The 25,674-nt window shown below is 33.8% G+C and overlaps 2 protein-coding genes and 1 long non-coding RNA gene across 14 annotated transcripts; 1 reads left to right on the plus strand and 2 right to left on the minus strand.

Annotated features, from left to right (window-relative positions):
- The first annotated feature begins 618 nt into the window (after positions 1-618).
- LOC106072442 (putative glutathione-specific gamma-glutamylcyclotransferase 2) lies at positions 619-12,604 on the plus strand. Of its 10 annotated transcripts, none has more exons than XM_013232819.2 (5): positions 622-742; positions 5,849-5,933; positions 10,543-10,742; positions 11,402-11,443; positions 11,873-12,604. In XM_013232819.2, the coding sequence occupies exons 3-5, from the start codon at positions 10,608-10,610 to the stop codon at positions 12,257-12,259; spliced, it is 564 nt and encodes a 187-aa protein (XP_013088273.2). In that variant the 5' UTR covers positions 622-742; positions 5,849-5,933; positions 10,543-10,607; the 3' UTR covers positions 12,260-12,604. The 10 variants fall into 10 exon arrangements, with proteins under 10 accessions (XP_013088272.2, XP_013088273.2, XP_055880588.1 ...); XM_056024613.1 differs by lacking the exon at positions 5,849-5,933 and adding an exon at positions 6,302-6,359 and having other exon boundaries at positions 626-742; XM_056024611.1 differs by having other exon boundaries at positions 627-742; positions 5,860-5,933.
- Positions 3,821-5,194, minus strand: LOC129925247 (uncharacterized). Its single transcript, XR_008777075.1, has 2 exons — positions 4,871-5,194; positions 3,821-4,063 (listed from the first exon to the last, which is right to left on the minus strand). It is a non-coding gene; the product is annotated as an uncharacterized LOC129925247 (long non-coding RNA).
- Positions 12,605-15,033: 2,429 nt separating the features above from the next.
- On the minus strand, positions 15,034-25,616 carry LOC106072440 (N-alpha-acetyltransferase 80-like). Of its 3 annotated transcripts, none has more exons than XM_013232816.2 (6): positions 25,573-25,616; positions 24,875-25,056; positions 21,182-21,315; positions 20,791-20,869; positions 16,452-16,578; positions 15,034-15,942 (listed from the first exon to the last, which is right to left on the minus strand). In XM_013232816.2, exons 2-6 carry the CDS (start codon positions 24,964-24,966, stop codon positions 15,685-15,687), a joined length of 690 nt encoding a protein of 229 aa, XP_013088270.2. In that variant the 5' UTR covers positions 24,967-25,056; positions 25,573-25,616; the 3' UTR covers positions 15,034-15,684. The 3 variants fall into 3 exon arrangements, with proteins under 3 accessions (XP_013088270.2, XP_013088271.2, XP_013088269.2); XM_013232817.2 differs by lacking the exon at positions 25,573-25,616 and adding an exon at positions 22,144-22,331 and having other exon boundaries at positions 24,875-25,555; XM_013232815.2 differs by lacking the exon at positions 25,573-25,616 and having other exon boundaries at positions 24,875-25,353.
- Positions 25,617-25,674: the final 58 nt, after the last annotated feature.

Genomic DNA, 25,674 nt, shown 5'->3' on the forward strand with positions numbered 1-25,674 from the left:
TTTTTCCCCAGGGCTGACCCACGAAACCTTTCCCATGTTTGGGTGTATAGCTGCAAAGCAGCAGAGGTTTGAATTCTATTTTCCTTCTGCTAGGTGGGCTGCTAGCCAAGGCTAATGAGTTCCTCCTGCCCGAAGCTTACTGGTTTAGGCGCCAGTAACTCAACTTTGCCTCTTCTCCTGTTAGTGAAAACAGCTCCGCAGGACCAATATTTGAGCCAAATGTGAAAGGTCAAGAAATACCCGAGAAAATGCTCTTTGCGAAAACTTGTACAATAATACATGAGGCAAATTAATTAATTTATACACTGCTGTTAGAAATTAGTTTTAAAAAATTAGTTTATGAATGTGCAAAAATGCAATATAAGTTAAGCAGGGGGTCTACCGAAAATCAGAAAACATGGCAAGGGGTCTACGAGACAAAAAAGTTTGGGAACCACTGCTCTAAATAGTGACGTTACAGTCTATGTGACGTTACTATATATTAATAGTTCTGTTGCATTTTAAAAGAGGTTATACATTTTACTAATCTTGAGTTAGACATTATAAAAACTTGGACACAGTACATTTTAAAAATCAGAAATAATCAAGAATGACAAGAAACACTATCGTAGATCTAATCTAGATCTAAATCTAGAATAATCTAGATCTAGATTCTAGATCGTTAGTTACTAACTGAGTAGATGATAGATCTAGATTTAGGTTTAATTAGAATTCGAATAGACAGGCACTTTTTGTAAATTGGGTAATTTAGACTCAAAATCCCCGTTCCGTTCGTTCATTTGTCTCATTTGACATTTGTTTCTTAAAAATTCTTAGACTACTACTACTACATCTAGTAGTCTACTACTAGATCTACATCTAGACCGTAGTAGGACTAGATTCTAGATCTAGATATCTAGATTAGAGTCTTAAAGGGAAACTCCGATAGTTTTTCAAATTTTAGTTATTGACATATTTAAATTCTGCGTAAAAAGTTGTAATAGTAAACATTATATCATTTTTTATTTAAATGCTCGGAAAATTTTATATTTAATAAATTAGACAGAAAATTCTCCACGCCCCCCAAAAAACGGGGTTCTGCGAGATGTTTTTAGTTTTTAAAAACGTGATGTCACGAAGGTGCTGGCTAAATATAGATCTAGACCTATATAACCGATAAACTCTCTAGTCTAGATCTAGACCTATCGGATCGCATTTATTGTTACGCTTCACAGCTAGATCTAGTCTCCACGTTGATTTATAATCGGTCATTGTTTATAAACCTCTATTTCTACTTGAAGAAAATTAAATATTGTTCTTCAGCTTGTTGCAGTAGTTCCAATCACAAAGATAAAATCAGCAAGTATGCTGATACAGAAATTAGTGTCTCTTTTCATTTGTTTCCAAGAGATGAAGTTTTAAAGGGAAAATTTATTCGCCTGAAGAGCAAATATTTTACAAAGGCATTAGCTAATTCCTGTTTGTGCTCAAACCATTTTGAGAGAAGCTGTTTCAGCAACTTCATTGCTGTGGAAATGGCATTTAAAAAAAAATTGAAGTTAATACCAGGTGCAGTACCAACAATACATTGGATTTCCAGGCCAAAGAATTCAATTAATGATACTACTGAGACATTTTAAACAACTGAAGTTCATAAATATAAATGAAATCAGATTTGTGAGCTAGAAATTTACTACGAATACTAGATCTACTATTAAATTTCTTATTTAATAAGTAGATCTATCGTCTACGAAACTCAATTCCAACTTTTTAACTTTTGACCTTGGGGGTGTGTCTCGCCGGCTGAGCCAGCGTCAAGCTCTCTCATCACTTTTTCCATGTCAACCAATGTTAGGTCGAAACAGCACAAAAAAATCATAATTTTATTACGGTCAAACATACAGTCATAATTTATACACCATTAGAAATTTCTTTTAAAGTATTTTAATGATGTAATAACGAAAATTTTTTTTTATCAAAGATAATTTCTTTTTTGCCTCCCTATCAATGAGTATCTATAGGATTTGAGTGCACCGTCGTGACGTCACACAGAAATTCAGTGAAAATCTGACTGTTTTGGATGCGCAGAAAAATTATGTCACAAAAACATCAATTACTAAGTTATTCTTGCAAATAAAAAAAAAAGAATAATATATTCATTATCTATAAATCAAAACACATATTATATCAAAAATTGTCAAAACCATCGGAGTTACCCTTTAAAGACCAACTGAAGAGGTTTTGGGGTCAATCACAGAAACCGTTTTAATACTTGTTTTCTGTAATATAATGCTTAAAAAAACGTGTATGCAAAATATTTTCTATAACTTTTCAGCCGTTAATGAGATATTAGCGTTTTAATGTGGGTTTTAGGGACACTAAAAAGTCTTAGTCTCGTAGCCATTCGAGATGTCTTTCTCCCTCACTACACTGGTCCGTGACGTCATAGTATGGAAACTAGGTCACGCTACTAAATTTAGAGGTAAGCGAATTAATGTTCGCCGGATTAGCCTAGATCCAATCAAGCGTACTAGTATCGAGTTTTAGTCCACCGTACAACGTGGATCAGTCTACTATACCTCTTGTTACAGTCCACGTGTGGTTTTGTATGACTATGAGTGTAAGCTAATCACAATTAGCAAGCCGGTTTAACTTAGATCCATTCATGCGTACCCAGTATTTGACCACAACACAATGTTTCTGTCCACCATATCGTGCAGTACACCTGCAATTGTTTTTTAATCACCAATTCTTTCAATTACCGGTATTTTTCGTTCTGATAACGATGATAGTAAAATAGATCTATATGCTAGAAACTATGGTTTGCAGAAACAGCTCCTTGACTAATGGAATTCACTTATTCAAATGCCCTTGGAATGATAATGTGTAATTGTGTGTAGAGATGGGGTGGGGAGAAACAAGTCAAAGCTTGATAGTTACTTGCACACTAAGTACAAATTCAGCTTCCTTAACTTATATGATTTAAAAATTTAAGAGTAATCCCCATATTGGAAGCAGTTAGCTCAATGAAAAGCTGATAGCGATGAAGAGCTCAATTTGTTTTTCCTAATGCTGTTATAAAGCAGAATTGCTAACTAATAGTTCACTTTTATTTTTTCTTATATTAACATATTTTCAAAGTAATAATAATAATAAATATCTTTATTGTCCAAAAAAAAAACAACATTATAACTATTAAGAATATTATCAGAATACTTTAATTTAAATAAGATAATAAGAGCAGAAACAGCTTAGGTAATATATTTGATCAGTTAGGTTCAAGCTATTAAATATTTCAAGTTCTAATATTAAATTATTTATCTGGCTAAATAACTTTTGGGTGCTAAATTTTCTTTAAAATATCTTTGTAAACAGTGTCTTACTGGAAATATTTACATTTCATTAACTAATTTATAAATATAAACAAACTATGCATTCCGCATTTATAATAATTTAATTTTTTTTCGTCGTCTGCGTCTGTCTTTAGCAAGCTCGTCAGAGCTTTTCAGTTGTTTCTTTCAAATGCAATCTGCTTTCCTATATGCCATAGAAACCACTGGTTTGTCTGTATAATGAATTAGATATGACAAAATATACAAGTTGCAACTGGGTTCGTGTGACCAAGAGAAATGCTGCATTCATCCTTAATCTTCGGAATCGAAGATAATGCCTTATAACTTTATGTTTGCATTAAATATAAAGGGCATGTCCCACAAAGTTGAAATTTATCCAAAAGAATAATTTTTTCACTTTTGAGTATTTATCAAGAAAATGTAACAAATTTGTTAATTCTAAAAATATAAGACTACGTTAGCTTAAAACAAACCAACTGAAAATATGATAATAGTAATAATAATCTTTATTGTCCTTGTATAAGACTTATTTATTAAAGATTATTGTCATAACCATATAAAACTGACAGGATTTCTTCTAAGCCATTGAGTGTCATAGCATCAGCTTTTAGATTCATAAGTAAAAGATGCTCAACAGTCTTATAAAATAACAGTCCAGCTGGCATAACACACAATCAGGCAGCCATCCACTGTTGGACGCGTCAGATCATCTTTTAGCCAATGTCAGGTTTCTACAATAAAATAAAATAAAATATATTTATATATATATTTAGTAATAGATACATAAATGAAAAATTAAGTAATATTAAATGAATATTGGTGGGAAGCGTGGTCGAGAGGCTAAGTGCGCTTGAACTTGGCTACCTAGAAGGGGGCTCAAGGTTCGACACCGGACTCGGGCGGAGTTGCGTTTACTGAGCGCCTAAAGGCAGCACGGAAAACCAACTCCTAGATACCCCCTCCCCTCCACTGGTCCACAAATGAGATTGGACCAAAGCGCTCTGAGCATGTTATAAGCATGAAAGTAGCGCTATATAAAAGCTATAATAATAGTAAATAATATGAACATTAATATCAGCCTAGAGGAATCTAGTGCTACTTTACTAGAATATAACTAGATTATATACTATAAAGGTCTATAGTAGATCTATCTTAATTCTTATAATTCTTGGAGTCTAATGATGAAAGAGTTTAGTAAGTCTAGATTTTATTATTATTATTTTTTATAGACCAACTAAAGTAACTAAAGATTTAGACAGAACCTTCCCCAGGACATAGAATCTATATATTAATATTACAGACCACTAGTGAAGTGACCTAGCCCTATGGCCTAGGCTAGTCACTATATAAGTCATAAGACTATATTTTTATATTCCTATATTATTGTTTTTTGTATTTATTTTTATAGTAATTTATTTATACTAAATTAGATTTAGATCTACGACTAGATTTAGATCTACATCTAAACTAAGACTAGTAAAAAAAAATATATGTAGCTAAAAATCTATTATTAGATATCTAAATCCATATCTAGTTACAATCTAGTAATAAGACTAAATTGTCTACGTTAAGTTGGTCTTAATAACAAAAAACAAGATCTAGAATCCTCTAGGCGGTCTAGCTAGATCTAGTGTCTTGAGCTCGACATTTTTCCGTGATTTCCATACTATAACGTCACTTCCGCTTTCGGCCATGACAGAGCCATTTCTAATCTCGTTAATTTTTTTACACTTTCAAATGACTTTTTCTAGTATAAATATGTATTTCTTTTAACTCAAATTTTTAGGAACTATATTTGATACCATCTACTATCATAATCAATAGTTATCTCAATTTCGATATAAACCTCTTCAGTTGGTCTTTAAGTTTCTACTTCATTAGACGAGTAATTTAGTCAGTTTATAAACTTTAGGATTCTAGAATAATTCAATAAATAATAATTTTTATTTAATTTATAATTAGCTATGCCTATGCCTATGCTATGACATTATGATGCAGCTATGTAATAAAATATTATAATATAGTCAATATAGAAACTATAGACTCTGTCTAGTCTAAAAGTTCAGAGCTACTGCCAGTACTGCATGAGTTACCCCCGCCCTATGAATATGAACATGTCATAGCTGATTAGGCCAATTAGGGCTGATTAGGCTGATATTGAGTTAAAATAGTCTAGATTCTAGCTAGATTTAATAATCTATACTATATATTTATATAATATATATGATAATATCCCAAGGAATGGTAAACCTAAATGTTGATACTTTTTGGGACCAACAGCTTTTCTACCAGAGCCTACTCCTGATTTTTCCCCGTCCCCATGATGATGGTCATGCATGGTTGACTCTCAAAATGAGTCAAAGCCTTTCCTATGGAGGGAGGGTGGCACAAACTTGATCTAGCTAAAATTAGAATCAAATGGAAGGGTAAAAAATCATCACGGCCCTCAGACATGTATACCAAATTTTTATAAATCAAACAAGAACATAAAAATAAAGTGCTATTTAACCTTAAAGTCCAATATTAGGATATGCATCATCTGTTTTGGATCTCTCAACTCAAGAAACAATTAAGAAACTACAACAAATGCAAAATAGAGAAGTAAGATTTATAAAAAATGAATTCAAATTTGATTCTAATTTTAGAGTAACACCATTAGTAAAATCACTAGAAACACTTTAGGACAGCAGAATAAAAAAGTAAAGTAGCTTTAATACATAAAACACTGAACGATAATTTCCAAATAGAAAAACAAAACCTATTAAATAATGTAGTGGTGTAGCTAGGGTATTTGATGCTCTAAGCGGCAGTTCCTCGTAATGCCCACCACCCAAAAAAAAAAACGTTTTAAAACATTGAATACCGTATTGAAATAAAGTGTATTCATTATTTAGGCATTGCTATTTCGCAAAGAATCTCTGGCCGGCAAACTATCGATAATTTTATTGAAATAAGTTTTTTTCCACTAGGTCTTGTTCAATAGGCGAAATGGCCAGATTAGTGAGTCGTAAATTTGTCATTTTGATCGTAAGTATAACTTCATCAAAGTTAGTTTTGAAAAGCTTCGCTGGCATGTAGCCATACTTACCACAATAGTAAAAAAAATATGCGAATCAAGATAGCAATATTCAGGGACTGACATTTTTTAAATATAAAACTAAAGCTCAATAGCTTCTTGTTTTGAAAGTTCAGAGACTTCTGGAGAAACTGTGACAATTAGCCTACCTGAAGCCCCCAGACAAAATTAGTTTTTGTCTGTTACTAAGAGAACCATCGAGATTGATTTCCATCTGAGGATTCAACAAAGGCGACTAAAATTCATATTTATCATGACGTTGTTATTATGGAGTTATTATTTCATGAACAATACGGTCCAAGGAAGGTATTTCCATCAGTAGAAATTCTATCTTCATCTTTTTTTAGCCTGGCAATTTTTTCTTGTGGCCAATACGTCTTTGATGTTCTGCATGACAATGTACCATAAAATTTTGATCCAGATTTTAAATGTTATTTGTACCTTGGAAAATAATCGAGAAATATTTAACTTTTAAAACTTTCTGTATGTGATTTAGTTTTGGTTTTCGTGATCAGTTATATTACAATACAATACAATTTGTTTTTATTTTGTTGGGACATGTACGTATTTAGTGTCTCAGGAATGGATCATACTTGGATAGTAATTTCCAGTGCTTTTTTTGTTTAAAAAAAAAAAAAAAGCCGGTACTCAGTGATGGATTGCCTAACTTTTAACTACTAATAAATCAATAATAAATGTTAAAATACAAAGAAAAGTAATAATTTTTTCCCCACATGGAAAAAGGTGCCGGTATGCCATACCGGTGCGTATCATCACAAAAAAAAAAGCACTTGTAATTTCCCTCCAAGATATTTCTTTGATTTCGTACTGCAAATTCTTCTTCAACTCGTTCGTGATGCCCACGGAGTGCCAGATTCTGCTTTAAGAGAAAACTCAAAAAATGCATGATGTCCTAGATTCTCTACAGATAATCTCTCACAGACAAATTTCGCAAGTTCCCTCCAAGCAAGTGATGTGTCGCTGAGAGGCTAAACCCACCTTACAAGGGGGCTTGTGTTCAAATCCCGACTCTAGCAGGATTGTGTTTACTGAGCGGTTGGAAAACCTTCTCCAAGATACACCCTCCCCCACTGGTCCACAAAAGAGATTGGATCATTACTAATTAAAAAAAAACACCATTATAAATGTGTCCGTAACCAGTGAAATGAACAATAAAGTAACAACATGTAAGGCTTCAAAAAAAAATGTAAAAGTGCGTTGCCTTCAGAGATTTAAACAAATCTTGTAAAATCTAATTCAAGCTGGTCTACAGCTTACATTTAATTTCATTTAAGAAAGAATGTAAGACAGAACAAACTACCAAAACCAATCAATGTCTTTGTTTTTTTTTTATGTCATTACAATGTGTAGTTTTACTGAGAAAGTTTGTCCTCAGTTTGATGCCCCCTTGTGGCCTGCAACACCTGCACATAGCTAGCTACGCCACTGTATTAATGAAATACTCAGAAAGACACAAAGAGAGGCACATTTCTTATTCCTTAGTAGTCCATACACTAGAACGAATTCGTACAAGTGCTTCTATTTTCCTAGTGTCATTAGAGAATGGAATGGGTTGCCTGAATCAGTTAGGAAAACCAACGACTTATCAGAGTTTGCCATTGATTAACATGCTTGACTAGATTGAGACATGAAATGCATAGAACGTAATTATCTTCTTTTTTGAAGTAACATCTCTAATCTGTAAGATAAGAAAAGAAGATTTATATATATATATACCGGTATAAGTAAGTCCAAATCACACTGTCTGTTGGTGGTGACATTTTTTTCTTCCTCTGTACATTAATAAACCTATAGGCTTTCATATTTGTGAGAACCAGAAATATGCAGAATTGGCTGAACAAATAGCCCAAGTATTATAAAATCACCAAATTCATTAAATCAAATGCAAGGCCAGGGCTATGGTGGTGCATCTGAGTGAACAGTGTGATCAGGCAAACAAAAGCAGACACACTAGATGTTAACTGTGCTAACCATAACTTTAACTTGGTCTTGAATGATTCCGTCACCTGTGGTAAAAAAAAAGTGTACATGTTTTATGCTCACTCTGTGGCATTTTACATCTCTATAGATTATTTTTTCCCTTTGCAAATTCTTGTGTGACTAAAAAGGCCAATCCTAGATACACAGCTGCAGTCACAGGTTGGGCATCTATAACCACCAGGTGCTGTTGCACTTTCACTCTTCTTTCTACTTCTATTGTGTATGCCATCTGCAATCCAAGACCCTTCCTTTACGCTTGCTCTCCACTGCCTCTTTTTCCCAATGGTTGTGTTGATTTTGAAAAGCTTCATGTTGCGTTGGCATACATCAGTATACCTTAAAAGTGGACGACCATCAGCTCTCCTGTCTTCTGTTAGATCACCATACAGAATGTCTTGTGGAAGTTGACCTTGTTTGTGGCATTCTGTGAACATGACCAAGCCAGCCAAGGCATCTGCTGCTCCCCAATGGAAGACTGAAAGCTGCAGCACTTAGGGTCAAATTAGAAACATTCAGCACTATTTTTCTGTATACCGATACTTTTGAGTACAAACTGGTAAGTGTAATCAACGTTGTGTCAAAAATATTGGAAAATTAGCTGCAAGATCTACATAAAGCTGTGCATCAACTTGAGAAGATCTTAAATGAAGTAAGTCATTTGAGAAATGACTTTTAGAGTGTAAAAATGAGGCTTCTGAGATATTTCAAACTTGTATTGTTGATCCAGTTTTCACTTCAATGGATTCTTCAGTGAAGAGATAATTCAAAATGCAGAGATATTTGAAGTCGAAATTGTCATTGCCCGACAGATTTTATGGGCATAAAATTTTTTTGTCAACTTGTTTCAGTTGTTATTGCTCAATTTCAAGTAAAACCACTAAGAGTTATATGATGATACCATTCTTCTAGTCTCATCTTACACAGATATTACCTATGAATGTTGTACAGAGATGCAGTCCTTAAAAGAAGCCTACCAAAAAGACAGTTATTCTGTGTATAATAAGAAATTTGCCTTTTTAAAATCATAGACAACTACCTTTTATCATGAAGTTTTCTAAAAATGGCATGGTATTTCTCACTTTGCCTGTGACAGTTTGTTCAGTAGAGCGGTCATTCTCGAAGTTGCTATTGATACAAAACTATTTCAGAAGTTCTATTTCACAAAGTAAGTTGGCTTCACTTGATGTTCTTTCCATTGAGCATGAAACAGCTTAAAGTTTAGGAATAGATGCACTGAATTTGAACTTTGCTAATCAAAAGGCCAGAAAAATGAAATTTTAGTAAATGAGTGTGAGAGCTATCTACTGTTAACTGATTACATAGAACTAGTATGTAGTTTTTGTCAACGTTTAATAAATTGTTTTCGTAATGAAAATTGTGTGGCAGGGGTGGGGGCATGGGGGAGCAGATTTTTAACTAAAAGTGATATTAGAATTCATGGCCAAAAGCATGTGTGTGTGTTTGTTGGGGGGGGGGGGCGTTATAAAGCGGGTTGTTTCAGATGAAGTCTATGTCAGAGAAATGATTGATGCATAGAGTAAAAGAAACAACCAAATTGTTTCCAGAGAGAGAAGTAAGAGCTGGCCATTTCATTTTGAACAGTTACAATGATTGACTGGCTTAAAAAGTATGTTAGGGGATTGTTATAATGTGGCATAATATACAATATAAAGCCTAGGAACAAATCAACTGGAATAGCTTGTGTGTAATGCAAGTTATCTATATGTAAATACTAGCTGATACCCTTGCTAGACTAAGGTTGAAATAGTTTGTATATATGATTATTTTCACTGTAACACTCTTAAACCCATCAATAAAATGTCCACATTACAATGCTTAATATACATTTACATGAGATAAAGCAAAGAAAGTTCAGAATGCTTTACTGAAAGAAACTGGCTACTCAAATATAGATATGTCTTACATTACAGATGTTTGAGACTCCATACGCTTATATAGATAGCAAGGTCTGAAAGGGGAATTTTTTTGTTTACTTACAGTGGTATCTTGCAGTAGTACATGTCGAGTATAGACTATTTAGTCCAAATTTAATAAAAGTTTTAGTTCGTCAAAATGATAGTAAGGCCAAAGATTACTGAGATTTATCAATCTTGAACTTTTTTTCTTTCCCAGATTTAGGGTTGAAATCATTGAAGCTAGTCTCAGTCTAGAAGTCACCTCATTTCAATGCTACTGTAATGTGGATTTTTGGCTATGGGTCACTTATATGGAAGGTGGATTTTCCATATGAAAAAAAATTAACTGGATATGTTCGTGGTTATTGTAGACGTTTCTGGCAAGGCAGTGAAGACCATCGTGGCATACCAGGAAAGGTAAACACTATAACTGAAAACTTATTATTATTTTTTTTAATGAGAGTCATTGATCTACATTGGAATGATTGAGTTTAGTTGAACATTTCTATAGTATATATACTCTAAATAACTTTGGATATAGAATCATTCACACAAAAATCAAATAAGAAAGTGCAGTGAAGGCAGGATATTTAAAGGAAAAAAAAAAGTGGTTTAATGATCAATGTGATAAACACAGTGCTGATTTCTTAAGGGTTGTCAAAACTTCATTACTGTGACTAGTCTAAAGTTTTTGTGATGCCAAACTGAGGAATTGTGCCTACTATTTCTCTTCCACCATCCCCATTTCATTATTTCCCCCTTGAACATGCTTGATAAATATACTTTCTGACTGTCTTGGCTGCTTACAATATACATTAAAGAAAAGTTATCAGCACATCTTAAGGTTTAAGTTTGAAGGGGAGAGGCTGATTATATTTATTGTCAACATTCTCGATCCAACTTTTTATCTATCATCATTATCTTTTACTATATAATTGAGGTGGGGGGGGGGGGGTGTGTGCCTCAAACTTGAGGTCACAGAAGATTGTCCAGAGTGCATAGGACATTTAGTTTGTAGTTTAATTCATTAAGTCTATCAAGCATCAATGTCTAAAATGATCTTTTCACCTCCACAGCCTGGAAGAGTTGCAACTCTAGTTCCATCAGAAAATCTATCAGTAGGTTTGATATAGTGTAGTTTTTTATTCAATACTTTCACATTTTAGCGAAGTATGGAAAATATGTGTTGATTTAAGATTTTACATTTCCAAATAAATATATTTTATAGCAACTCAAAGATTTTAATTGGAAACAATTTGAAATTTCAGTCTGAAGATTTAGTTTGAGATATTTTATTTTCCTGCTCATTAAGTGTTCTATTCAATGAGATCAGTTGAATGATGCTCAACAAAATCAATGGACTTATTTAGACAGTTTTTGGTCTCAAATGATAATGCTTATGTGCTATGAAATGCTATTACGCTTAGGGTCTGCAATGATATTTACTTGCCAATCTCATTATTAAAAATTAGCAAGACCGTTAGATTTGTGTGATAATTAATAGTTCCTTTAACAGAAATGTAATACTTTTTTTCCCTTTTGTCAAGGAAACTGTTTGGGGTGTTGCTTATAAAATTCCAACAGATCAAATATATGAGGTTAAGCAACATCTTGACCATAGAGAGAAAGGAGGCTACATACAGACAGAAGTCACATTTTATCCACGAGAAGAACATGAACCACCTTTTCAACTGACTTTATATATTGGCACAGAAGACAATCCTTACTACCTTGGTCCAGCTCCTCTAAATGAAATGGCCAAACAAATCTTTGAATCAGTTGGCCCAAGTGGACATAACAAGGACTACATTCTAAATTTAGCTACTGCCCTCAGGCACATAGCACCAGAAGCTGAAGATGAACATTTGTTTGCTTTGGAGCAGGAACTCTTACGTCTTGAATTAGATGAAAACACAGACCATTCTTACTCTTGATTTTTGTTCATCTAGACTTCCATAAGTTCTAGAATCAAACATTAAATATGTGAACGCTACACAATTTTAAACATCATTTTCTTTTTGTAAATAAAAAAGAACACTATTGAACTAGACATGTACTATGGCTGTTGTTACAAACCAGAACTTTTTCAATTGAGGTGAACTAAGAACCTTTTTAGTCAACTGTTTATTCAAAGTGTTTTCATTTATAGAATTTGTCTAAATCCTTTGAATATTATGATTTACCACAGTTCTCTTGTGATATTATCAATTTTGACCCGGTGCTGCATATGGAAACTAATGCTCTGTGATGTATACAAGTAAACAATGAAGTAGCTCAGATTTGCTGGTTGTATTTATTGTTATTTGTATGGATCAGTGTGTGAAGTGTCTATCCACCACTCTTTTATCTTTTCTCCTAACATACTAGCTGTCTATCCAACATTGTGGCTAAGTAACACCACTCTTATCTTTTCTTCTAAGGGCATGACATGGCCTTAATTGTACCGATGTGCCAAAAACCCAAAATAATATGTAGCTAGCACTAATTTATAATGTGTACAAACTTTTGACCAGACAGACAGTGAGTTGATATAAGCTTTGTAAAAATAGGAATTATTTCAGATGAAAACTTGGATTCTTTGTCAATTATTTCTTTGCATTTAGCGATTCACTGTGGGTTTTAGTTTAGACCTTTTAAGACTACCAGTGAATCACAGACCTATGAAAAAAAATAAATCTTATCTTATATAATACAGACGTTACTTCAAAAAAGAAGATGATTACGTCCTACGCGTCGTGCATTTAGTCATGCATATTAACCATAATTCTGCCAAGTCACTGGTTTTCCTGGCTAGCTCAGGCAACCCATTCCATGCTCTAATAGCACTAGGGAAGAAGGAGTATTTGTACAAATTTGTCCTAGCATATGGGACGAGGAATGTGCCTTTATCTTTGTGTCTTTCAGAGTATTTTATAAAATTTTGTTTTTGTATTTGAAGATTATGGTTCAGTGTTTTATGTATGATTGCTACTTTACTTTTGAGCCTTCTGTCCTGAAGGCTTTCTAAATTTAGTGATTTTACTAAAGGTGTTACTCTAGTCAAATGTGAATATTCGTTTGTTATGAATCTCACTGCTCTATTTTGTGTCTGTTCCAGTTTCTTATTGTTTTCTTGAGTTGAGGGGTCCCAAACGGAGGATGCATATTCTATTATTGGCCTAACCAAGGTTAAATAACATTTTAGTTTTATGTTCTTATTTGATTTATAGAAATTTCTTTTAATAAATCCTAATGCTTTGTTTGATTTTTTTGTAGTTTCATCAATATGTGGATTCCATGACAGTTTTTCATTTATTATAACACCTAGGTATTTTGCGTTTTTAGTCTGAGTTACTGGTTTGCCATGAATAAGATAAGTGGAATTAATTTGTTTTAGTTTTTTTGTTACTCTTAACAACTGACATTTTTCTGGGTGGAAAGACATGCTCCAATTTGATTCCCATTTCTGTAATTCATCTAATTCTCTTTGTAAAATATCTGTGTCTTGTGTTGTTTTTATTGTTCTGTGTATTATGCAATTGTCTGCAAATAATCTGACTTTTGTTCCTGAAGTACCGGTAATGCAATTTGGTAAATCATTTATGTAAATTTAAAAATAGTAGTGGACCCAAGATGGTTCCTTGAGGTACACCTGAGTTTACTGTTATTGGTGTTGATTTAGAGCCATTTATTATTACAGTTTGTTCTCTCCCTATCAGAAAATCTTTAATCCACTGATGCAGTGGACCATTAATTCAGAAATATTATAATTTTTTAAGCAAACTATGGTGGTGAACTTTGTCAAAAGCCTTAGAAAAATCTAGTAAGATAGCATCTATTTGTTCACTATTATCTAAACCTTTTGAAAAATCATCAATTAGTCCTATTAGTTGTGTTTCACATGATCTATATTTCCTAAAGCCATGTTTGTATGGTGTGAGGACATTATGTTTGTCTAAGTGGTTTATGATGTTGCTACATATTATGTGTTCTAGGATTTTACATGTGATGCTGGTAAGTGATACTGGTCTGTAGTTTCCTGGGTCAGATTTTTCTCCTTTTTTAAATAGGGGGGTGACATATATTAAATGCTGTGTAAGCATGATTACAATGACTTGTAGTTTCTTGCAAATGCTATAAACCAACCAGATGCTGGTCACATGAGTGTTCCACTACAGCACTTCATATAATTGTAGCTCAATGGAGTCAGCACTTATAAGGTTCTTTGCAGAAATGAAAAGACAATATTTTTTTAATGTACAATTTAATCAAAAGAAAAATGACATAATTGCTACATGCGATTAATAATTTAAAATCTCTCTCTACATGAGAATGAAGTAAAAAAACATGAATCAAAATGGCAAAGATCACAGCTTTTGTAGTTGAATTGAACAAAATGGACGGAGTTTAATGTTTCAACAGACATTTTGTCAGTCTAGAGATTAATCAAATTCAATATATTACTGCACAGCACACAAAACAAAAGGAACAGTGATAGTAAGAGTTCAACAGAATCACAGTATAGACAGAATTAGAAACTTGCTGCTTAGATACTGATACCTTAATTAGACATTTTCCCCTTACATATACAAAATCATTGTACAGTGATCAGTATTTATTTTATTAGTATGTTCTACTAACATCTGGTCAGTATCAGGTAGTCATGTCCTACTTAAGAAGTGGTTAGTATCAGATAGTCCTGTCCTACTAATAAGTGGTCAGTATCAGGTAGTCATGTCCTACTAACAAGTGGTCAGTATCAGATAGTCCTGTCCTACTAACAAGTGGTCAGTATCGGGTAGTCAAGCAGAATGTAGAGCATAGGTGAAGAACAAAAATATAAACTTAAGACATACCGGTACAAGAAAACCAAGGCCTACAACTCTTGTAGATTACAAATTGTGATTTGTTGATGTTTTGTTTCGAAATGCTTTAAGTCCAACAGTCTATCTAGAAGCTAACAATACAGGCAGTATTGAAAAGTTTACCTAGCATTAAATGATTAATCCTACTGATTGCTAAACTGATGAGGCTCAAGTTTGATTACTAGTACGTATTTGAGATTGATCTCGAGCATAACTGTTTCTCCCCAGCCTCCGAAGATCACATTTCAGGATACACTTTGTCTTAAAATGATATTAAACGATAGCACATTAAGCATGTTACAGTAGCCTTTTAAATTAAAGTAAAGAAGATAAGTTCTGTTGTTACTCCAGTCTAGATTTGAACAGTAATCAACAGGGAAGATGTTCATTTATGTGATTGATCATGAAGTAATGCATTGTCCCTTTCATCTATCTTGTGTCTTTCTGAGTCTTTGTAAGCATAGTTTTTTTTTTTATTGATGTTAATATGGTTGAGCAGTTTATGCATGCTAGTTTCAAATATCTTTTTTCATCCACACAACTTTCTCAGGATTTAATCTCAAAACAGCTCTGCTGTAGGAATGGGCAGTAGGTTTAGGTGCTGGGAGAGGGGGTGGGGGAGGTATAAATGAGTCCTGGGAACTATCTGGCTGAGTCACTGAATTGTGCTTGGTATGACTATTCTCTTGTGCAGTCAGCTGATTTTCTTGCTCTTCAATTTTGGTAGTTCCATTCAATTCCAAGTCCAGCTGCAGCCGTGCAAACTTCTGAAGCTGAAATTTTAGAGAGAAAAAAAATTACTGACTCATTTTGTCCTTTTGTTTTTGGCCTGTACAAAACAAGTGAACAATTGAATGTTGTTAGTGAAATAAGAGTGAGAACACTATGTGATGCAAAGGAACTCAACAACTTTTCATTTAGTTTTAAAATGAAAATGTATAGGCTCAATTAAAACAAAAGAATATGCCTTCAGAAGACCATAAATAGCACATGTTCCCATGTGAAGCAAGATGAAGAAAAGAAATGATCAATGTCATAAAGCACAAATGTCTTGTTTGTGTTGAAATATATTGGAAAAGAAAAGAATCATATTTAATGTCAAAACCATCAGAATACTCAGTGCTCAGAATACCAAAACTAGCCAATGCATGTATTTAAGCAGAAAGAAGGTGACGGTAAAGTGATATTGTAGTTTTTGACATCTAAACCTGATAGACAGAGAACACATAGCAGCTTTTCCCTATGCTAAAGGTCAAATCACATTTCATTAAAAATACTTTACCATTTCTTTGGAGACTTTGTCAGCATTATCTCCTAGGCTAATGACAGGCTTACAAGGAACGTAGCCAAGTTTACTATAAAAACCTTCTTGATCTAGAGTACTCAGATAAACAGACTTGATACCTAATCTAAACAACACAACATTTCATTAGAGGTCTGATTCAATGGAACAAAAACATGTATATAAGTTTGCCATTAAATTAAACAGATTAAATACAAACATTGTCACCATTCTTTAATCTGCTACTGATAGATGTGTATGAATACAAAAAATTGTGTCTGCATGGTGTTAGTGTCATCTCATCTGTGGCCGAATAACATCAGACACATAGCCCAAAGATTGACTACTCTAGCCTCTAACTACAACAAGTTTTGTTTCTATGGTCTATCTCTCCCTATGACAGTGGTACAGTTTTGAAAACAATCTTCCCAATTCTTCTCCTAGAAGTGGGCCAATCTCTTAGATGTACTTCAATCAGCTGATCAATTTTCTAAATCTCACCCTACAACTGAGAAGTAATAAATGCCAAGTGTTAACAAAATTAACTGAACACACAGAAAACATAGAAATATTAGAGATGGGAATCCCACTTTTTCGGGTTTGGTTCAATCTAAAGTTTGGTTCAATCTAAAGTTTGGTTCAATGTTATGAAATTAGGTAATAGTAAATACTAAGTACCTGTAATAATGTTCATTTCAATTTCTTCGTTCAAACAGTTCAACTGTCCTAATAATTACAGTGTAAAACAATTCATCAAATAATTCTGATTCAACACTTTGCCACAGAGGTTCTGTTTGACTTGACAATTTTCTTAGTCTAATAACTCTTGCTGCCAGTTCACTATGACATCCAGCCATACTTCTGGCAATATCAGTAGTCACTCCCACTAGTTTCTCCCAAAGAAGAGAAACATCCTCCATGATATCAGAAACTTTTGAACATTTTGTCTTGGCCAGTGGTGGGAACATGTTAGCTCCTCAAAGCAGCTATCTCTTATGTGTTTTTAAAATTTCTTTTCGAACCACAAATAAGTACCAACAGTCGAGTAGTATGCCTATCAGATATGCCAGCGGCCATAGAAAACATTTCATAGCCTACTCTGCTGCTCTTAATTTGAGATTTCTAATTGTCATGCGAAAAAGGGTGGCGACTTCAACTCATTCTTATTTCCATCACTGATAGTAACCCACTTTTTTAATGCCTTCTCCCTCGAAAAAGGCTTCAATTCACTACTTAAATGTGAGCAACTCTATAACAGGTCAACTTATTTCTTGTCTCTTCTTGGTAATTCTCATCAATCCTCTAATCTCTAGGCATTACTTAGCAATCTTTTTTTCACGTCTCAGACTAAGAATGCTACCATATTGGTTTATGTTTTTGATTTCATATTTCTGTTTAACCTAACATTCTTTAAAATTAGCCACAAACAGCTCTATAAAAATCAGACATGTTGGCTTACTTTCATGCTCCACAAAAAAGATCAAAGTCTCTTACAAACTGGTAGCTTCTACATTCTGAGTCTTCTTTTTGTCTCTTTCAGTCTCTCATTTCATTAAGCACAAACATTAAAGTGTAGGACACACTTAGTCTGATGCAGAAAAGATGTGCACACAAGATGTCAAGGACACGGCCAGCTCAAGACAGCAGGAGAATTTTCCAAGCAGTAAAAATAACTCAAATCTCGTTGAAACTTTTTTTTTCCTTATAAGAATATTGCGAAATCTTGATTCAGTTCGGTTAAGGTAAGGACAGTTTGTTCAGTTTGGTTCTTACCAATCAGTTTTAAAGTTCGGTCTTGAGTTTCGAGTTTGGTATGTTTCCCATCGCTAATAAGTACAAATAGGTTTATATACGTCTGCATAATGTGATATTTGATTCTAATGTTTGTTTGTGTTCAGCACTATTATTATAACCATTGAGACTATGCAACTGTATAACTTTAAACCATAAAAACAGTTGTCTACAACAAGAATCAATGCTTCATGATCAAGTAGATAAGTCTGGGATAATGACCCTGAAATACCCTGAATGAAATAAGACATGTTCAAATCTTTCAGTTCTATCTCAGTGAGAGAAGAAATTGTGGTGCTAAGGGTGAGTATAATCCAGAAAATGCTGAGTACATTCCACAAAAAGTAGTTGTGACCATGCACTATTTAGTTTTACTTTTTAAAACTTTGGTTAAGGGAAATAAATACATTTTAAAAAGTGGTGACTGTTCATTTCATCCCCAATGAAATATTTTTCTATTTCATTGTTTAATTGTGCTGTTAAGGCTTAACCCCTCATTTCATCTAATATATAAATATGATTGTGTAGAATGCTTTTTGACACTTTTTGTTATGTTACTAATGCGTTTATAGTGTTTACTCTTCTTCTTTGCATTCTTAATGAGAAATCTTATATTGTAAATCTGGGTGTGTACACTTAGCTATAGCGCTTCTATTAGATGTGGGGGATGTAATATTATCCTGCGCATGACGTAATGATCAAAGGCCAAGGTTTGGTGGAAGTAGTGAAAATCATTTGAGAGATAGAAGTGCGATTAGAATAAGTATGACCGTGCTGCTGATAACTTATCATCAAAGGCCAAGGTGTGGTGGAAGTATGACCATGGACATTTCCAGATGGTCTACGTAAGGATAGTCAGTTGCACAAGGCATCAATTTTACAAGCTAGGCTGGCACGTCCAAGGAAGAAATATGCATCACTGGCAAGAGAATAACAAACATTGTTCAGCAATATGAATCGATGGATCGTCTTCTGTACTTACAATCGATAGCATATCTATCTTATTTGTGTGTATGAACACAGCAACACTTTTTTTTACCTTACCTCTATATTTATACATTTTTAATTTTTATAGTTTTTAATGGCATTTAATTTTATTCTTATCTAACGTGTTACACTTTTTGTCATTTAAATAAAAAATGAGTATATTAAATATTGCTCATTTCATGATTTTTACAATTACTATTTGTTAAATAAAATGATCAGATGATGAAAATATCAGGGGATGAAATGACCAGGAGATGAAATGACCGGGGATGAAATGACCGGACCGGGGGATGAAATGACCAGGGGATGAAGTGACTGGGGATGAAATGACAGGGAACCAGAAAAGTAGTGGTCTAAAGTACATAAAATGTTACATTTTCAAAGCTTCTTGTATAGACACTGATCAAGATACAGAGGTAGTTAGTAAAATCTAAGGGTGGGATTTCTGTCATTTATTGGATATTGAAAATTAAAATTTTGTTTGATAGCAATTTATTGTTTTGTGATTGCCTTTTATTTTAGAAGATCACAATCAACAAGGATAGTGTATTACTTGCCTTTTATTTTAGAAGATCACAATCAACAAGGATAGTGTATTACTTGCCTTTTATTTGAGAAGATCACAATCAACAAGGATAGTGTATTACTTGCCTTTTATTTTAGAAGATCACAATCAACAAGGGTAGTGTATTACTTGCCTTTTATTTGAGAAGATCACAATCAACAAGGATAGTGTAAGATCACAATCAACAGGGATAGTGTATTACTCATGAGAATGGTTTTCCCTGTTAGCTTGAAACTTGTAGATAGATCACTGACAAGGTTGGATTGTGTTCAAAGCAGATGTCAATGAAAACAAAACTTTTTTGTTTTGTGTCTCAGTTCTTTCAGCAAGAACAGTATTTGCTGTTCAGTACTAGAGTGAAGGACAAAGGTACACCTTTCAGACCTTGCAATCAATGGGGAGCAAATGGCAGATGATGTAAAGCTGATATGTTTCTATGGCCAACACTTGCCAAGGGTGTCATGTAACATAACAATCTTCCATCTTTACTTCCCCACCACTTGACAAGGGTGTCATGTGACACAACAACCTTCCAACTTTACGTCCCCACCACTTGACAAGGGTGTCATGTGACACAACAACCTTCCATCTTTACTTCCCCACCACTTGACAAGGGTGTCATGTAACACAACAACCTTCCAACTTTACATCCCCACCACTTGACAAGGGTTTCATGTGACACAACAACCTTCCATCTTTACTTCTCCAACACTTGTAGGGTAACCATTAGAAGTGGCTCGACTCAAGTACATTCTAAAAATCTTGACTCCAGTAACAGTCTTCAAACTTGTGATCCTTCAGTTTGAAAGCTAAGCACTTTATCCCTCATCCAGAGCACCCATTAGTGAAAGACAATACTTAACATAATAGATGTTTATAAAAATGTTGGTGTAAAATATAATTTAAATTATACAGTCACACACACACACACACACATTCTTTACCCATGTTCTGTCTCTGCTTCAATACTCAGTACATTTTTTAAAGGTTACAAACCTTGACTTAGCAAAATCTTCTGTTAGCTTCATAAGAATTCTTCCAAGACCTTTACCTCTTAATGATTCGTCAATGATAACTGAAAACAATGAAGTAATTTACTTGCAACCCATGTTAAACTAAGTCTTGATTAGAGCACTAACTTAAAGAAATAAAACAACAAAATATGGGAACAAAAAGACAAACATTGGATATATTCAAACATGGTGTACCAGAATCACTAAGACAAACATTGGATAGATTCAAACATGGTGTACCAGACTCACTAAGACAAACATTGGATAGATTCAAACATGATGTACCAGACTCACTAAGACAAACATTGGATAGATTCAACATGGTGTACCAGACTCAATAAGACAAACATAGGATAGATTCAAACATGGTGTACCAGACTCAATAAGACAAGCATTCTTGATTCCTTGGACTGATGATATCCTACTATAGCCAATGACTTCTGAAGGCTTCGTAATGAAAGCTAATGAAATGGGCATATGATCACAAGATTTAGCAAGACTGTGTTCTCTGTAAGATAAACAAAACTGAAGTTATTCAGATGGCAGCACTTTCCAGTCCCACATTAGCCTACACATTGAGATGGTTGTTGAGTAAATCTGATTTCACTAAACAACTAGTTACTATTGTGAACGTAGAACAAGGAGGGGGAAATAGAGGTGGAGGAAAAAAACTTTTTTTTTAACAGCAAAGAGAAAAAGGTTAAGGGAATTATTACTGTATAGAGGAAGAAAAACATAATCATTAAGTCTTAACACTGAAATTCGATCACTCCATTTTTATAAAGTCTGAAATCAAAATATCCAAGAAACAATTAACTATTTTAAAGTGTAGCCTATATTTATTCATCTAAAGCTAGCATTGTGATTGATCAAAGACTTAAGGGAATGATTATTGTGTTTTAGTTGTAGATGTGATTAATGTGTAGCAGACATGTTGCAAGTTATATGTCTAAACTTCCAGCAATCTTTGTTCAGCACTGAGTTGTTCACCTTCTGATTAACTCTTTCTCTCCTATATGACGATACCATCGTTGATTTGACCCCATCAAATTAATTTGTGTCTTTTTATAAATGTTAATTTGTGTCACATAAAAAGAGCATGCATTTCCCTTCAATTATATACTAAATAAAACATTTTTTGATAACAAAGTTCTAGAAATTTAATTATAACAGTGAAGTGAATGAGAAATGAACAAAATGAACAAAATGAATAATTCTGTCGGATCATGGAAAATAATTACGGAGAGAAAGAGTTAAAGCTGCATGGTAATGATGCATGTTCTCAAATGCCTGTTAACTTTCCTACTTTCGTCACATTCTGAAATGCCTTACTTACTTAGACTTAGATCCTCCTCTGCCATTCAGCACAATGGGGGACAAGCTCTCCATAAAGACCATGTCCTTCAAAGCTGCATTCTCTATCAAGAAGCCTGAACAAGGCTCTGGCCCCAAACCCTCCTATAGAAGAAGAACTGCCTGATCTGGAGACCACTGGGTGGTTCTATAGGATTACTGATCTGAACCCTCAAAAATGAGAAGAACAAAGAAGAAGATTCAATATTATAATAGGATTTGGAAGCAATAAGGTGTACAAGATTGGGAAGTGGAAGCAATAAGGTGTACAAGATTGGGAAGTGGAAGCAATAAGGTGTACAAGATTGGGAAGTGGAAGAAATAAGGTGTACAAGATTGGAAAATGGAAGAAATAAGGTAAATAAGGTGTACAAGTTTGGGAAATGGAAGAAATAAGGTGTACAAAATTGGAAAGTGGAAGAAATAAGGTGTACAAGATTGGAAGGTGGAAGAAATAAGGTGTACAAGATTGGGAAATGGAAGAAATAAGGTGTACAAGATTGGAAAATGGAAGAAATACGGTGTACAAGATTGGGAAGTGGAAGAAATGTGTACAAGATTCCACCCAAACAGACAGAGTGAGTTGTTATAAGCTTTGTGAAAATTTTTTATAATGAGATGAAGACATCTGTGCATGACTATGACATTGACTTGATTAAATTAAATATTGCATTAGGGATGGCCTTGTTCTTACAGTGAGCCAAAGACCAGCACACATTAAGATCTGGGAAACAGACACAAGATAACTTAAACTAAATGCAAGGGGGAATTACTTTAATTTTACTATATAAAAAGATGTTATGAATAAAAAACTTGAAATGGGGAAGGGATAACACTAGCGGGGAAGTGACAATTACACAAAGTAATTTATAAATAAATAAATAAGAAAATTAAATTATCTTCAATGGCTGCTAGAATGTGTGCCCAATTGTTTTTATAACTTAGTTTGGTTGTTCCAATGCCAATTATTGCTTTCTTAGTGGCGGTTCTTCTGCCTTAGATACTGTAGGCTTGTCAAGCCTGTTAGTATGAGCTATAAGGGATCAGTATGGGTGTGAGACAAGTATTGGTCTTGGGACACAATATTTTTAACTTATTGTGATGGCAGGATTGATTTTCCTTAAGAATGGTATATAAGGTCACGTAGACGGTGTGTAGTTGACACTTTTTCTTGAGTTACCAGCTGACCACGAAGTATGACTAAGTACCAGTTTACCACTGGATAAACATGTCAGCACAGCTTGAAACACTGATCTATGATCTAATTCCAGTTAAAGGTCACATGGGAGCTCATTACTAACAACAGGTTGCATGGGGACCCATTAATGACGATACCATATATTTTAATAAGTTCATTAAAACTATACCCACTAAGAGGTCAAATGTGTACTTTTAAGAAACCACACCCACAGGTCTCGATATTAGAGCAACCACTATTTACTTAGCAACCTTTAAAGAGCAGGTGAAGCTACTACAGTATAGTTCTAGAAGCGTGATGATCTAGAGATTCCTTCCTCCAGTCACAGAGTTGAGATTGTTCAAAGTAGGATCAAGTGATCAAACTAGTCTAGGAAGATGTAACAACCTAGGTGTAGGAACAAGAAATCTATAAATCAGGTTAAGAGCCTAGATTATGAGCGTAGTTGATGTCAAGAACCAGCCAACGGGCTGTAAATAAAACCAAGAGTTAAAATTTGTCACCAAACAGATAGGGTGTAATCTAGTGCCTTAACAGTTAATCAGACTGGCACATAGAATCACACAATACAATAGGCCTACAATTTGAGTCAATGAGATGAAATAAATCTGACAATTACAAAATGGGAGGTATTAAGGTCACTATTGAGAAGGGGGCTGATAATAAACCAAGCAATACAGAAAGAAGAAAATGTCAACACTCAACATGTTGTTATTAATTATGTTAAAATAGTAATTGAATTTTTTCCTACGCACATAAGAAATGCACATGGTAAATATATTTATACATAAATAAAATTTATGCCATATTGACGGAGAACCAATCAAATATAGGCCCTAGGTCACTCAACACAAAAATCCTAAAACATCAGTATGAACATGAAGAAGAAATGTAGATTAGAAATCGCACACCTACTCTTTCAAGCAAGAAAGGAAAAGGAGCTGGATGCTACCAAATGTCAAAAGAGATGCATACCCAATGATTGATGGAAGGCAGGAAGCGGGCTTTAAGATGTCCAAATGGGTTGGCAGACTAACAAACTGTTGGTGAAATAAATGGACAACCCCCTAAATGCCAATCTTGGTCACAAAGATAAGTTGTCATGCTAGCTTGGGGGGGGGGGGGGGGGATCAAAGCTGATAAGGTGGGGAAAAAAGGTGGGCTTATAAGTGTGGTATAAAGGGGGCGGCAACGGCCATTGGAAATAATGAGAGATGTGATAACTTGAAAACTAGGCTGAGAGCATCCCTCTTGTTTCAAGCATTTAGAGTTTGTCACAATTACAGGATTTTTTACCTTCTTTTAAAATTGCAAATGAATAATGTGTGGATAATGTGTGATCACTGTGGCGATAGTCTGAAGTATATATTAAAAACAATTCCATTTTTGGTCAATGACAATGTGACCTGACTTAGATCTAGATATTTGTGCTTATCAAAACACCGAGCAGAGGTTATGCAAGTTAAATAATTTTTTTGATGACCAGTGGGTTAGAGTTAGGGTAATGTTTGTTTACCTTGCCGCTGTTGATCTTGGCCAATATGTGTTTAAAATTTGAACACATTTTTCGGTATATTCTAAATGCTTATGAAGAGGAACCACTTCCATTGTGATTAATCAGATTAAATCTAGAATTCTAGCTCTTTGAAAAGAGTCTAGACCGGCTCTCTCTATATCTATATCGTCTCTAGGCTAATTCTATTAGTAGTATATAGAATTATAGATCCTATATAGAGTCTAGTATATTAGTTTATTACTACTAATAATTATATTATTAGTAGGCCTATTACTATTAGTAGTAATAGTACTAAATAACTAATACTAATCTAGATTTAGATAGATCTACTAATCATCTCTAATGATAACTAATGATCTAGATAGATCTATGATAGTGATAATCAATCAAATCTATGTGAGTATGTCACACTAGTGAAAATGTATGTCACACTATCATCTATGTGTAATTGTGTAATAATAATCATAATGATTCGGATAATTATAATATATAATAAATATAAATATATATCGAGTCTATGAAAATTAATGAAATGATTGTATGGAATAGATTCTAGTATTTTAGTGTATACATCTAAATTATTCTAAATTCTAATCAGACTAATCAGTCACTAATCTACTACTAATACTAATATATATTAGTATTATATATAGTATTAGTATAATTTAGTATTATTATTACTATTACTATACTATTACTAGATATATAGACTCTAAGTCTAAAATATATATAGGTCTGTGGTTATTTTATTAGTTTATTTCGGCATCTAGTCTAGCAAAAAGGATAAATTTTAACATGCT

Source organism: Biomphalaria glabrata, chromosome 3, assembly GCF_947242115.1.
Source record: "Biomphalaria glabrata chromosome 3, xgBioGlab47.1, whole genome shotgun sequence".
Taxonomy (NCBI): domain Eukaryota; kingdom Metazoa; phylum Mollusca; class Gastropoda; family Planorbidae; genus Biomphalaria; species Biomphalaria glabrata.

What these genes read in the sequence shown, in the direction of transcription:
- LOC106072442 (XM_013232818.2), top strand. Translation starts at nt 10,608, where the DNA reads ATGTGGATTTTTGGCTATGGGTCACTTATATGGAAGGTGGATTTTCCA. An exon ending in ATCGTGGCATACCAGGAAAG is followed by an intron (nt 10,743 to 11,401) that starts GTAAACACTATA and finishes TCACCTCCACAG; the next exon opens with CCTGGAAGAGTTGCAACTCT. An exon ending in TTCCATCAGAAAATCTATCA is followed by an intron (nt 11,444 to 11,872) that starts GTAGGTTTGATA and finishes CCTTTTGTCAAG; the next exon opens with GAAACTGTTTGGGGTGTTGC.
- LOC106072440 (XM_013232816.2), bottom strand. Translation starts at nt 24,966, where the DNA reads ATGGAAGTGGTTCCTCTTCATAAGCATTTAGAATATACCGAAAAATGT. An exon ending in TGCTTGTCTTATTGAGTCTG is followed by an intron (nt 20,870 to 21,181) that starts GTACACCATGTT and finishes CATTGTTTTCAG; the next exon opens with TTATCATTGACGAATCATTA. An exon ending in GAAGATTTTGCTAAGTCAAG is followed by an intron (nt 16,579 to 20,790) that starts GTTTGTAACCTT and finishes TGTGTTGTTTAG; the next exon opens with ATTAGGTATCAAGTCTGTTT.